This window comes from Cannabis sativa, chromosome 3 (genome assembly GCF_029168945.1).
Source record: "Cannabis sativa cultivar Pink pepper isolate KNU-18-1 chromosome 3, ASM2916894v1, whole genome shotgun sequence".
NCBI classification, from domain to species: Eukaryota; Viridiplantae; Streptophyta; class Magnoliopsida; order Rosales; family Cannabaceae; genus Cannabis; species Cannabis sativa.
Window position 1 is genome coordinate 79,002,507 of NC_083603.1, and position 12,780 is coordinate 79,015,286.

At 32.6% G+C, this 12,780-nt stretch overlaps 2 protein-coding genes across 2 annotated transcripts; both read left to right on the forward strand.

Annotated features, from left to right (window-relative positions):
- The first annotated feature begins 3,520 nt into the window (after window positions 1-3,520).
- On the forward strand, window positions 3,521-5,166 carry LOC133036303 (uncharacterized). The gene is made up of 2 exons (XM_061112858.1): window positions 3,521-4,265; window positions 4,403-5,166. Exons 1-2 carry the CDS (start codon window positions 3,521-3,523, stop codon window positions 5,164-5,166), a joined length of 1,509 nt encoding a protein of 502 aa, XP_060968841.1.
- LOC133036304 (uncharacterized) lies at window positions 4,699-6,137 on the forward strand. Its single transcript, XM_061112859.1, has 3 exons — window positions 4,699-5,456; window positions 5,545-6,001; window positions 6,105-6,137. The coding sequence occupies exons 1-3, from the start codon at window positions 5,374-5,376 to the stop codon at window positions 6,135-6,137; spliced, it is 573 nt and encodes a 190-aa protein (XP_060968842.1). The 5' UTR covers window positions 4,699-5,373.
- Window positions 6,138-12,780: the final 6,643 nt, after the last annotated feature.

The window sequence follows — 12,780 nt, forward strand, 5'->3', positions numbered from 1 at the left end:
TCACTACAAGAAAGGGGACCTTTTATCCCACTTTTTTAGTTAACAAAAGTAAAAAATTGGATAAAAGATATATTGAGACTTTTTATCCCACTTTTAGATTTGGCGCCTCAAATATGCAGCAAATATTTTTTTAGACAAGGGCTCTGTTTGGTAGAAAGTTAAAAAAAAAATATTAAAGGCAAAAAAATAATTTCAAGATTCGATTTTTATGAGTTTGCCAAACAGGGGATAAAGTTTTTAGGGAAACATTTTATCCCGGTTATTAGTTAAAAACCGGGATAAAAGGGTTTAGTGTGAAACCCTTTTATCCCGGTTTTAACTAAATAACCGGGATAAAATGTCATCCCTAAAATCCCTCACGTCAGCCTCTTGATCGACATATCCAGCTCGACGTACAACCCCCAAGTCCCAACCCAGAAACCCTCTCCCCCAAACCCAGAAATCCTCGCCCAAACCCTCACGCAAACCCTCTCGCCCAAACCCTCTCATCTAAATCCTCGCCCAAACCCAGAAATTAACCCTCGCCCAAACCGACATTGGCGACGCCGTAGAAGATAACGCCTCCCGTTTGGTCTTTATTCCCAGGTTTGTTCTTTCTTTTTATTTCTTTCTATTTTCTTACTTTATTTTATCAGTTGTTGTTGCTGCTGTTTCTTTTCATATATACCTGTTAATTACATCTAAACACACAGAGTAAAAGCTGTAGTCGACGAACATGTGAGTCGGACTTCTGTTCAGGTACATATTACAAATACATGTTAAATTTTTACTGGCTTAGCTATCATGTTCTGTTTGAAAAAGGTAACTGTTTTGTTTTTATATTTCTTTCTTTTTTGGTTGGAAAAACATAAGTGCCTCCTTTTTTGAGATATGGCAAGTATTGTGGGTTGTTGTACAGTGGATGTCCTGGGAAGAAACATTGTGATGGGCTTGATGCTTGTTGTATGAAGCATGACGCCTGTGTTCAATCTAAGAACATTAAGTTTTATTCTTATTTCTTCCACTTGCAAAAACAAATCCTATTGTAAGGTATGAGATCGATCTGTAGACTGTAGACGTGTTACTTCTGTGTTTGTTTGATCTCTATGTAAGTGAATTAATGGTTTTGAACTCTTAATATTTCAAAACTAATATTAATACGTACACTGTAGAAATTAATATACCTTATTCATAAGTATGTGTTAGTTTTCTCTCCCTCTTCAAGTGAAAAAAAAAAGAAAAAGGGAAAAACCTTGTGTTAGTTGAAAAAGAAAAGAATATAATATAAAAACAGAGCACACGTTTATTAGAATTCTTGTTTCAAATGAATTCCTCTTTTTGAGATGATATAAACTAATAATATATGAGCTGGTCTTATTGTCCAAATGAATTGAGTGATTGAACTATATAAGCTATATTGGATAACTTGCTAGATAACTCACACTGATTTTTAGTTACCATTATATATCCATCTATAGAATTGGATAGTGATAGAAGTCGGCATGTATTTTGTTTATTTATTTTAATAAAAAACAAAATAGGTATTGTAGAAATGAATTGCAATTGGGGAGAACGGTTATCAACAAATTATTAGATGCCAAATCCCTAACAAACAAGTCACGAAACATACATATCATAAAAGATGTATCGTTTACCGCTTTTAACTTTTAATTTGTACTAATGTTTTATTTATTTTTATTGTTGTGGATTATTTTAAGTTATTATTTGCATATTTAAAATTTTCGATAATGTTTGATTATCAAATTATAATTAAGTTTTTTTTGATATATTTCAATTCTTAAACAAAACTAAACAATTAACTCATGATAATTATATGAGTAAGATTTTCATTTTATCATTATTTTACTTTTATGACATAGAAAGTGATTTAACTACTCTTTTTCTTTGTTTTCTAATAGACACCAAATAAGCAGTATATTTTTAAGCTCTTTCCCTCTCTAGTGCTCACCAAAGAAGAAATTATAAAGCTCTTTCTCTTTTATTTTTAATGTTTCAGTAACTCCACCTATTACGAGTATTCCATATTGACAATGTTCCTACACATAAACTATTCCTTTAGTAACTTTTGCACACACACTTTTGTGGTGATTCAATCAACTCGGTTAGCCAACTTAATTTTAAGCCGTGTCACACTTAGTTTAAGTAGTTAGTTTCTTTTCACACTTCCAATTACATCTTTTTTCTTCTTCTGAATTTTTTAAGGTTTTGAGAGATATTAAGAAGAGCAATGTATGTTTGATCATTGAGTTATGTAATCAGATCAAAACTAAAGCTTGTATATACACTCTAACTTGTATTCATTCATTGTTTGTTAATAAAAAATTCAAGCTTTCATTGATATTGTATCCACAAAACAACCTGTTTTGTTTTAATTGGTTTGCATGTTAATTTTTTTAGGTTTATTTTAAAATTAATTTTTGTTTTGATCAGATTTATTCATAAATTAAGATTGTTTTTTTTTTTTTTTATTTTTATTTTTTCAAGTTTTGGAAGATCTCACTCATACTGTCATATATATATATTTGTTTGCATAATTTGAAATTTAGATTTCAGATTTTAGATCTGGACTTTTATTTTTGGTGAAGTTTCTGAAAAGCTTTCCAGGAGCTAAGAGAAGGTTGGTTCTGTTCGCTGATATTTACACTCCTTATTTTACTAATTGTAAAGCTATTAGAGGAGTTTGAATATGTTAGATATTCATCCATAGTGAAGTAGATTCTGCGATATAAATGTACTGCGGTCGGATGGGTGACAATTATTATATTGTTAAATGCTATTTTGATTATTTTTTATTGTTATCTGATTTACTTGCGTGCATTGTTATATAGTTATTAAATTGGAAAATGTTGTAGAAATAGGGGAAACTATGGCCAATTTTTTTTAGGATTCTTAAATGAACATGTGTTTTAATATTTAATTACTAAGTGTGCTTAGGATTTTTCTAGCAACTTGTAAGTTTCTTATTTCAATCTTGTTTGTTAGGAATTTTATTTTTATTTTTAAAATAGATAAGTCATGGATGGAAGAGAAGAGAGAAACCCCACAATTCGTAGAAGGATTTAATAACTTTTTAGAGTTTTCCCTAAAGAATTGTAGTGATCCTGAAAAAATTCGGTGTCCTTGTATCGATTGTTGTAATATATCAAAAGGAAATATTACCATGTTAAAGAATCATGTATTTTGTCGTGGAATCGATAAAAGTTATACTAAATGGTATTGGCATGGGGAATCGATGAAGGGAGACCCATATCCGTTAGGTAGGCGAGGGGTCGATGATCATTTTGAAAGTAATGATTGTGATGATCATCCTACAGAATTGCTTGATGATGCTCAAGAAGAGTTTATTCATGATCCTAAAAAATTTGATAGCATGGTTAGAGATGCAGATAAGTCGTTATTTAGTGGTTGTGAAAAACGCCGACTATCAACTATGGTGAAATTTTATAACATAAAGGCGGAGAATTGAGTAAGTGATAAGTGCTTTAGTCAATTTCTATCTGCTTTTAAAGAGATCCTACCGATGGAAAATTGCTTTCCAGAGTTGACATATGAGGTGAAGAAAACTTTAAGTTCGGTAGGGTTGAAGATGAGAAGATTCATGCATGTCCCAATGATTGCATTTTGTACCGTAAAGAGCATGCCCACATGGACACTTGTCCAGAATGTGGTTTGCCACGGTACAAGCCGAACAAGAGTAAGGAGATCCGAAAAACTTATTCCAGAGAAAGTCTTGTGGTACTTGCCTTTCATTCCGCGACTCAAGCGGTTCTATCGAAGTGCAGAAACTTCTGAAAACTTATTATGGCACGAGAAAAGGCGAATGAAAGACGGTAAACTCCGACATCCTGCTGATTCACAAGCTTGGAAAAAAGTAAATTATTTGAATCCAGACTTCGCAGCTGAACCAAGACATCTACGGCTTGGTCTATTAGCCGATGGAGTAAATCCACATAGATCTCTTAGCAGCCGACATAGTTCATGGCCTGTGTTCCTTGTTATGTACAACCTTCCTCCTTGGTTGGTGATGAAAAGGAAATTTACGATGTTATCGCTAATGATTTCAGGGCCTAAACAGCCGGGACATGATATCGATGTTTATTTGGCACCGTTAGTTGATGACTTGAAAGAGTTGTATGAAGATGGTGTTGATGCATACGATGGTTTTAAGAAAGAAGTTTTAAAGTTGAAGGTTGTGCTGTTGTTGACTGTTAGTGATTTCCCTGCGTATAGTAATCTATCAGGGTTGAGCACAAAAGGCTATGAAGGTTGTCCTATTTGTTGTACCAATACACGAGCTCGTCGGTTGTCAAATGGACGCAAAATGTGTTACATGGGCCATAGACGATATTTGCCCCTAAGTCACCCTGACAGAAATAAAAAACAAGCATTTGACGCATCGTAGAAGGAGAAGTTGCACCTTTGCCACTTTCAGGGCGACAAATTCTTGAAGAAGTTGAGAAAATAGATTTCAAGTATGGAAAGGGCAAGAAAAAGAGAAACCCCAATGGATGTTTTCAAAGAAAATTGATTTTCTTCTGTCTTCCATACTGGAAAGATTTACTTGTTAGACATTGTTTGGATGTCATGCACATAGAAAAGAATGTGTGTGAAAGCATTGTCGGTACGTTACTTGACATCCCTGGTAAAAGCAAAGATGGTTTGTCTAGTCGTTTAGACCTTGTTGAGTTGGGTATAAGACACAGTTTGGCACCTGTGGATAAAGGCAAACATACATATTTACCTCCCGCAGCTTTCACATTGTCTAAAGAAGAGAAACAAGCCGTATGCAACTCATTCGCAAAGATGAAAGTGCCTGATGGGTATTCATCTAACGTTCGAAACTTAGTGTGTATGGAAGAATTAAAGTTAATGGGTATGAAATCGCATGATTGTCACACGTTAATGCAACAATTACTTCCAATTGCCATTCGATCAGTCTTACCTAAAAAAGTTCGACAAACTTTGACAAAGGTTTGCATATTCTTTAATCAATTGTGTGGGAAAGAATTAGAAATGAAGAAATTGAATTCATTGCATGATGACATAGTTAAAACTCTATGCAATCTTGAAAAATATTTCCCTCCATCATTCTTTGACATCATGATACATTTGATGGTCCATCTAGTAAGAGAAGCGAAGTTGTGTGGGCCAGTTTGGGCGAGATAGATGTATCCATTTGAACGAAATATGAAGGTATTGAAAGGTTACGTGCGTAATCACAATCGGCCTGAAGCTTGTATGGTTGAGTGTTATATATCAGAGGAGGCAGTCGAATTTTGCACGGAGTACATACCAGGAGTTGATGCAATCGGACTTAGCAAGCCACGAAATCATTCAAACGGGGTTGATAGAGGATTACGAGGGAAATGATCAATGGTGAATGTATCTAGATCAGAATTGGATCAAGCTCATTTGCTTGTGCTTGAGAATAACCCTGAAGTCCAACCATATATAACGTAAGTTATGTATTTTCTATTCAACTTTACACTTTATATTCTTCTACTTCAAATGAAATTTGATATGACTTATACTATATCGTTTCAGTGATCACTTGGAATTATTACAATCAATGATTCCAACTAAGGTCAAGAATAAACAGAGATGGGTACTAGAGGAGCATCGTAAAACATTTATTGGATGGTTAAAGAATACCATTCTAGCTATTGATCATGGTGTGTCGAAAGAGTTAGAATACATATCGTTTGGACCAGATACTCAAGTAATAAAGCATCATGCTTACATTGTGGGGGGAAAAAGATTTCATACAAAGGAAAGAGATGATGCTCGAACAGTTCAAAATAGTGGAGTAAGTATTGTTGCAGAAGCAATGCATTTTGCATCAGCAAAGGACAGAAACCCGGTGCAATCCCCTATGACATATTACGGGGTTGTTGATGAAATTTGGGAGCTTGATTATGGATTGCTTCGAATTCCACTTCTTAAATGCTCTTGGGTGGAGAATAAAGGCGGAGTTAGAACAGACGAACTTGGTTTCACTTTGGTTGATTTAAGCAAAAGAGGTAGCAAGAACGATCCTTTTGTCATGGCTACCCAAGCGAAACAAGTATTTTACATAACTGATCCCATTGATTCTAAATGGTCAGTTGTTTTACGGACACCAGAGCGACAATATTTAGATAACGAAAATGAAGAAGAAAATGTTGATTTATGTCATGATAGTTTTGTTGATCATCAACGGATACATGAACAAGTTGATGAACTCAATGATACATATGAAGATGATGATGATGAATACATTAGAAGCGATGTTAGTGAAGGGATATGGGTTGATTGTGCATCATCTAAAAAGAAAAGAAAACGTGTTAAATGAGTAGGTATGATGTTTAGTTTACTTATAATGTGTTAATACAAATGATGTTTAGTGAGTGGGTGTTTAGTTTACTAATAATGTGTTAATACAAATGATGTTTAAGTGAGTAAGTATGATGTTTAGTTTACTAATAATGTGTTAATACAAATGATTTTTAGTGAGTAAGTATGATGTTTTCAATATGATGTTTCTTACTAAACGATTTAATTTGTGTATCTCTTGTAGATGACAAAGCAAAAGGATGCAAATAAGCCAAAAGGACGAGGCAAGACAAAAAAGAATGACATCAACAATCTGAAAGCTCAAGGACGCAAGACAAAACTAGAGTGTAATGAGAAAGGAGAACCTATAGGAACAGCATATGCAGATATGCAATCATGGATTGGGGTCAAAGCAAGATCTACAGTCCCTCTAAATTATGATGATTGGAGACATGTAGATTCGAAACTCAAGGAGAAAATATGGAAAGAAACATACGTAAGACTTAAATTTTTTTTCAATATATATTTCAACACATTTAATTCAACACTGTTAATGGGTACTAATCAATTCTTTTTGTGATTTTAGGATGCTTTCGAGGTTCCAGAAACGTATAAGCCTAAACTACTATCAGATGCGGGGAAAATGATGAAAAGTTTCAAGAAGCTCCTGACCCGGACAATTATCCTCCCGATTGCTAAAAGTGGTAGGATAGAAGAACTTCGTGCTACTCCAGAGAAGTATCCAGAACTTAACAATGAAGATTGGAATGACTTTGTTCTAACTCGTCTAACCCCTGAATTTCTGGTACAATTCCACTTAGTAATCTTTGTTGATAGTTTATTTTATGAAATTATTTCTAATTTTGATTATATTGTGTAGGCTTTGAGTGAAGCGCAAGTCGCCAGAGCCAGGATGAATCTATCTCATCATCGTTCATCTCGTAGAGGCATGCCCAACGTCGAACAAGATTTGGTAAGTAGCTTGTATCACTTCTTTTACAATGTTAAATTTGAATCACGCCAACAGAATTTAATCTAGTTTTTATGTATAGAAAAAAGAACCCGGTGTTGACAATGTTGAGAGATACCAACTCTGGATGAGAGCACGGACAAAGAACAATACTTTGATCGCAGAATATGACAAGGAAATTGAGCAGAAAATAGTAAGTATGTCAATTATGGTAAGAATAAACAATAAAAATATCGGAAGTTAATTCCATGAAAAAGCATGAAAAACGAAGACAGACGAAAAAAATGTGAGTTGTACGGACAATTTTCGGGATCGCAGGAAAATTTCAGCACAACTCCGTTTTTTTCGAATCTTCAAAAAATCATAACTAATTCAAATTAAATCGTGATTGAGTTATGTAAAAAAGTAACTTGCTTAATTTTTTCCATACTATCAAATAAAAATAGTTCCAAAAACAGATATTCAATTATTTTTAACGATAATTCACAAACACCAGTCAATCATCAAATAACACTCAATACAACATGATACCATCCAAAAACAAACAAACAATCGTTTTAAAGTCCAAATTTCTTGCAAGTAAATCAATTACCATGGTTCTGAGGCCAATTGTTGGAAATTTTTTTACCAGGATCTTAGATCTACTCACAAGTATGTTTATTAACATCCTAAATAAGAACTTTCTAAAACGATGAATTAAACACATATAAAGTTAAAGAAACCTTACATTGGGTGCAGCGGAATAATATGACTCCTTCCGTTCAGATCTCTAACCCTTGTATCATTCCTGTAGTAGAGTATTATCAAGATCTGAAACTGGATCTCTTTCTCTGAATCCTTGATGTTGAAACTCCTTCTTGCTGAAAGTCTTTCTTCACGATCTTCCTCACTATGGTTGAGGTATCACTTGCTGTGTGTGGGCACTACTCATACACAAAGTATTTCGAAATCTCAATGAGGAAGAGAGAGAGAGTGGGTTCGGCCAAAGATAGGGAGAGAGAAGGCTCAGGTTTTTCTCTGAAGGAACAATATAAAATTTTAGTGTAATTTTCCTGAAGCCTTCACTATCTATTTATAGCATTCCACTAGGGTTAGGTTTGAATTATTTGGCATTAAAATAATGAAAATATCAGTTTAAATTGCCTACAAAAGTGGCCAGCCATGCTTAGTGGATAGGGGCCTCACTTTTTGCAATTTTGCAGTTTTACCTTTTCTGCATCTGATTTTCTCAAAAATGCCAATTTTCTAATTCAACCATTTAAATGCCAATTCTAACCATTTAATAACTATAAATAATTGTTAAATAATATTTTCATTTATCATATTTATTAATTGAACCATACAAAGTATCATAATTAACAAATATGCCCCTAAAACTCTTTCTTTACAATTTCACCCTTACTTAGTGAAAAATTCACAAATAGACATATTCTAATTTGAGAATTATAATTGTTTAATCAAAACCAATTATATGAGTCTTACAAGCAATATTATCTCAACTAGTGCGGGGACCATGGGTCTATATAACCGAGCTTCCAATAAGTAGATCAAGAATTTTTCACTAAAATTCACTAACTTATTAATTCTTCGTTGAATCCACGCATAGAACTTAGAATTGCACTCTCAGTATATAGAATGCTCTATATGTTCCACCATATAGATACATCATCAGTTATCCATTGTTATAATCCTAATTTTATCAATGATCCTCTATATGAATGATCTGTTGGGTTTTATGCCCTAAATAAAACTCTGTTTCAATGTAATCCAGATTATTCAATATCAATAAAGTAACAGAAGTAATTTTTCATTCACTTGTGTATGTTTTGGTTCACTTAATCAATTGCTTGTCTATTTGATTTATAAATTCATCCAAACCCTTTTCACATACTTGATCATGTTTATTGTGTTGTCAACACAGTGGAAAATAAACATGACTATGTGAATAAAGTATTCCTAGATTTATCCGAACACTGGGTTTCACTGATATGACAATCTACAACAGAGTTTACTTACATTTGGAGAAATGTTATGTTCTTTCCAGAACATAGGTTAAAGTAAAGCTCAGGTTGGATGCATGGAGTATGCATTGGAATGGACCGATATTGAACTTTGAATTAGATTTTGAAACTTACCGTAAACATCTATTCAATTCAATATCATAAGTTGATCCTAGATCACATGATCGAAATCCTGATATGGTTAGGCTTAATTTCAAGAGTATTATTCGTGTTCTTTGATTTGTTAGTTAAGCCTAATCTTTAGTCTGGGCAATACATACATTTTGGGAACACGCTAGTGCGATTGAGTGGGAGCGCTAACATAAATATGGAATCTATAGCTTCTATCTGGCGAACAGTATGCAAAGGGTGATTTCCTTCGAGCTTAACCAAACGAGACAAATGATTGAGTACTCATTTCACTTAGTTGAAATATCATTTATACAGGGTTAAGTGTTTTAAGGATAAAATACATTGTAGGGTGTTACGGTAATTTAGTCCCTTTACAGTGTAAATCATCCATATAGAGGATCATTGATCACATTAGGATCATAACATTGGATAACTAATAATGTGTCTATATGGTGGAACATATAGAGCATTCTATATACTGAGAGTGCAATTTTGAGTTCTATGTGTGGATTCAACGAAGAATTAATAAGTCAATGAATTTAAGTGGTAAATTCTAGATCTGCTTATTGGAAGCTCGGATATATAGACCCATGGGGTCCCCTCACTAGTTGAGATGATATTACTTGTAAGACTCATATAATTGATTTTAATTAATCAGTTAAAAATTCTCAAGATAGACTTGTCTATTTGAGAATTTATCACTTATTAAGGGCAAAACAGTAAATAGAGATTTTGAAGGACATATTTATTAATTAGGAAACTTTAATTAGTTTCATTATTAATAAAATAAATGATAATATATTATTTGATAATTAATTTTAATTATTAAATAATTAGATTTGTCATTTATGTGGTTGAACAAAGGAATTGGCAGTTTTTGACAAAATAGGAAACTATCAGTGTAGGAAAAGGAAAGTTGGAAAAGTGGCAAGCCTTGTTTCCACAATGCCTAGGCCGGCCACTTAGCTTCCTTTTCTCTTTGATTTTTTCAATTCCAAATGTCAATCATAGCCCTTGGTGGTCTTCTATAAATAGAAGGAAAAGGCTTCAGAGTTACATACAACTGTACAACCTTTACACAGCATTATTCTGAAAGAATTTTCTCTCAGAAAATTCTCTCTGAGCCGCCACCCTCTCTCTCTCTCTTCCTTCACTGTTTCGAAATGTATAAGTGCTAGAGTAGTGCCCACACACATCAAGTAATACCTCAATCATAGTTAGGAAGGCTGTGTACAATTCAGAAACAACAAAGAAGGACTATCGAGCTCAGATCTTGATTATACTCTGCTACAGAAAGGAATCAAGGGTTAGAGATCTGAGTGGGAGGAGACATATATTCCGCTGCAATCACTGTAAGATTTTTGATACTTTTATGTGTTTAATTTCCTATCGTTTTAGAATTTATATTTAGGTTGTTAAATCAACATACTTGTGAGTAGATCTAAGATCCTGGTAAAATAACTTCCAACAACTGGCACCAGAGCCATGGTAATTGATTTGCTTGCAAGAAATTTGGACTTAAAACGATTTGCTTGTTTTTTGGATGGTATCATGTTGCTTTGAATGTCATATGGATGTTTGATTGTTGTTTGTGAATTCTGGGGAAAATGGTTACTGTTCTTATTCTGTAATTATTTTTGTTGGATAGTTTGGAAAATTCTAAGCAATTTATTTTTTTACAGAACTCGATTTCGATTTAATTTGAATTAGTTATGAATTTTTGAAAATTGGAAAAATCTGGGTGACGAGCAACCTCATCACGCGCGCGGAATGGCTGCTTGCAGCCTTCCTGCGCCGTGATTTCTCGGCCATGCACCCAGGATACGCGCGCGGATGGCCATGCATGGCATGCCATCCGTACAGTTCATCCAATTTTTCAATTTTTTCGATTTTTCATGCTATTTCATGGAATTAAATTCTGATTTTTTGTGTAGTTTTGTATGTTGATTTTTATTTTTAAAATTTCAAATCTAATTATCAGAAATAAATTAATTTTATTTTTTAAAATTAATTTTAGATATTAGTGTAATTTGATTTTGAAAATAGGAAAAAATCAAGTTTTGCTTACCTTTTTCTTATTTCCTTTAAAATTTGATTATTTTATTTTTTTTTAAGGTCAGATATTAATTTTTTTTGGTAACTTGACCTTAATTAAAATAAGATCAAGATAATCATGATAATTTTAAAAGAGGAAATAAGGTATTTTTGTTAACTTTTTAAATTTTGTTATTTTTTTTAATTAAATTAAATTGTAAAACAAGAAAAGGGTATGTATTTACCATTTTCTATTTTATTATTTAATTTATTAAATAACATGAAATTTAAAAAGAAAGTTAGCAATTTAATTTTGAAATAACATTTAGTTACCCAAAACCTAATTTTTCAAAATGGTAGGTTTAATTTTAATTTTATTTTTGAAATAAATGTTTAAAATTAAATAAATCCTACATCCAACTATCCAAATCTAACCTTGTTGCAGGAGTATGTGTTTTAGATTATTTGTAAGTTTTCTAAAACCTATTATTGCTTGATCTAAATTGCCTTGATTAACTTGATGATAGATCCGATGATCTAATTTTAAGCAAAGGTTCAATTGACGATAGATCAAGTAAATAATTTGTAACAGGTAATTTTTACAAACTTCTTTCATCTGTGTATGACCTAGCAACATGATAGGATCCATCCAAATGTGTATGCCTGTGTGAGCCTATATGTTTAATTTCTATTATAGATACATATAGGTGGTTGTTGCTAAATAAAATATCATTACTGATAGATTTTATTTAGGCTCATTTAGTAGTGAGCCTATTCAATTAATAACAGTTATTCATTTTAAGGTTAAATTCCTCTCTTCTGGGCCTTGTGTGAGAGTTGGGAGCCTTAGAAGTGGGTGCGACATACTGGACCCAGCCCCCCCTCACATGAACAACCCCAATTGTGAAGGCCCATTTGCCTGATTTGGATAACTGTGCTAGGTTAATTATATTAGTTTGACCTAATAAAAATTTGATTAGCAACATAATTAATTTCATTCTTCCTTGAAATTAATTTAAGAAAAACATAGTTTGAATAGTTATATTATGGAAAGCTATATGTATTTTTCTTGTTTTTAATTAAATATGGAATTATACCCATATAAATTCTTTCTGAATCTTAATTTTATAATTTCATTAAATATTCCTATTTAAGTTGAGATTTAGTTAAATCTATCAAATCAACTTAGATTTGAATATTTTTGAATTTTCTATTATAAATTAAGTTGAGGAATTTTGGGAATTGGTTATTAAGATTCTTTAGATATTTTTTAAGTTGATATTTTCTAAATATGGGAACTTAAAATGGAATATCTTCTAAATTAAGTGGTTA

Bases quoted from the DNA above. Each gene is read 5' to 3' on its own strand.
- LOC133036303 (XM_061112858.1), top strand. From the start codon at position 3,521: ATGGAAAATTGCTTTCCAGAGTTGACATATGAGGTGAAGAAAACTTTA. The intron at 4,266-4,402 runs GTTGTCCTATTT...GACGCATCGTAG, and splicing joins GAGCACAAAAGGCTATGAAG to AAGGAGAAGTTGCACCTTTG.
- LOC133036304 (XM_061112859.1), top strand. From the start codon at position 5,374: ATGGTGAATGTATCTAGATCAGAATTGGATCAAGCTCATTTGCTTGTG. The intron at 5,457-5,544 runs GTAAGTTATGTA...ATATCGTTTCAG, and splicing joins GAAGTCCAACCATATATAAC to TGATCACTTGGAATTATTAC. The intron at 6,002-6,104 runs GTTGATTTAAGC...CTAAATGGTCAG, and splicing joins ACGAACTTGGTTTCACTTTG to TTGTTTTACGGACACCAGAG.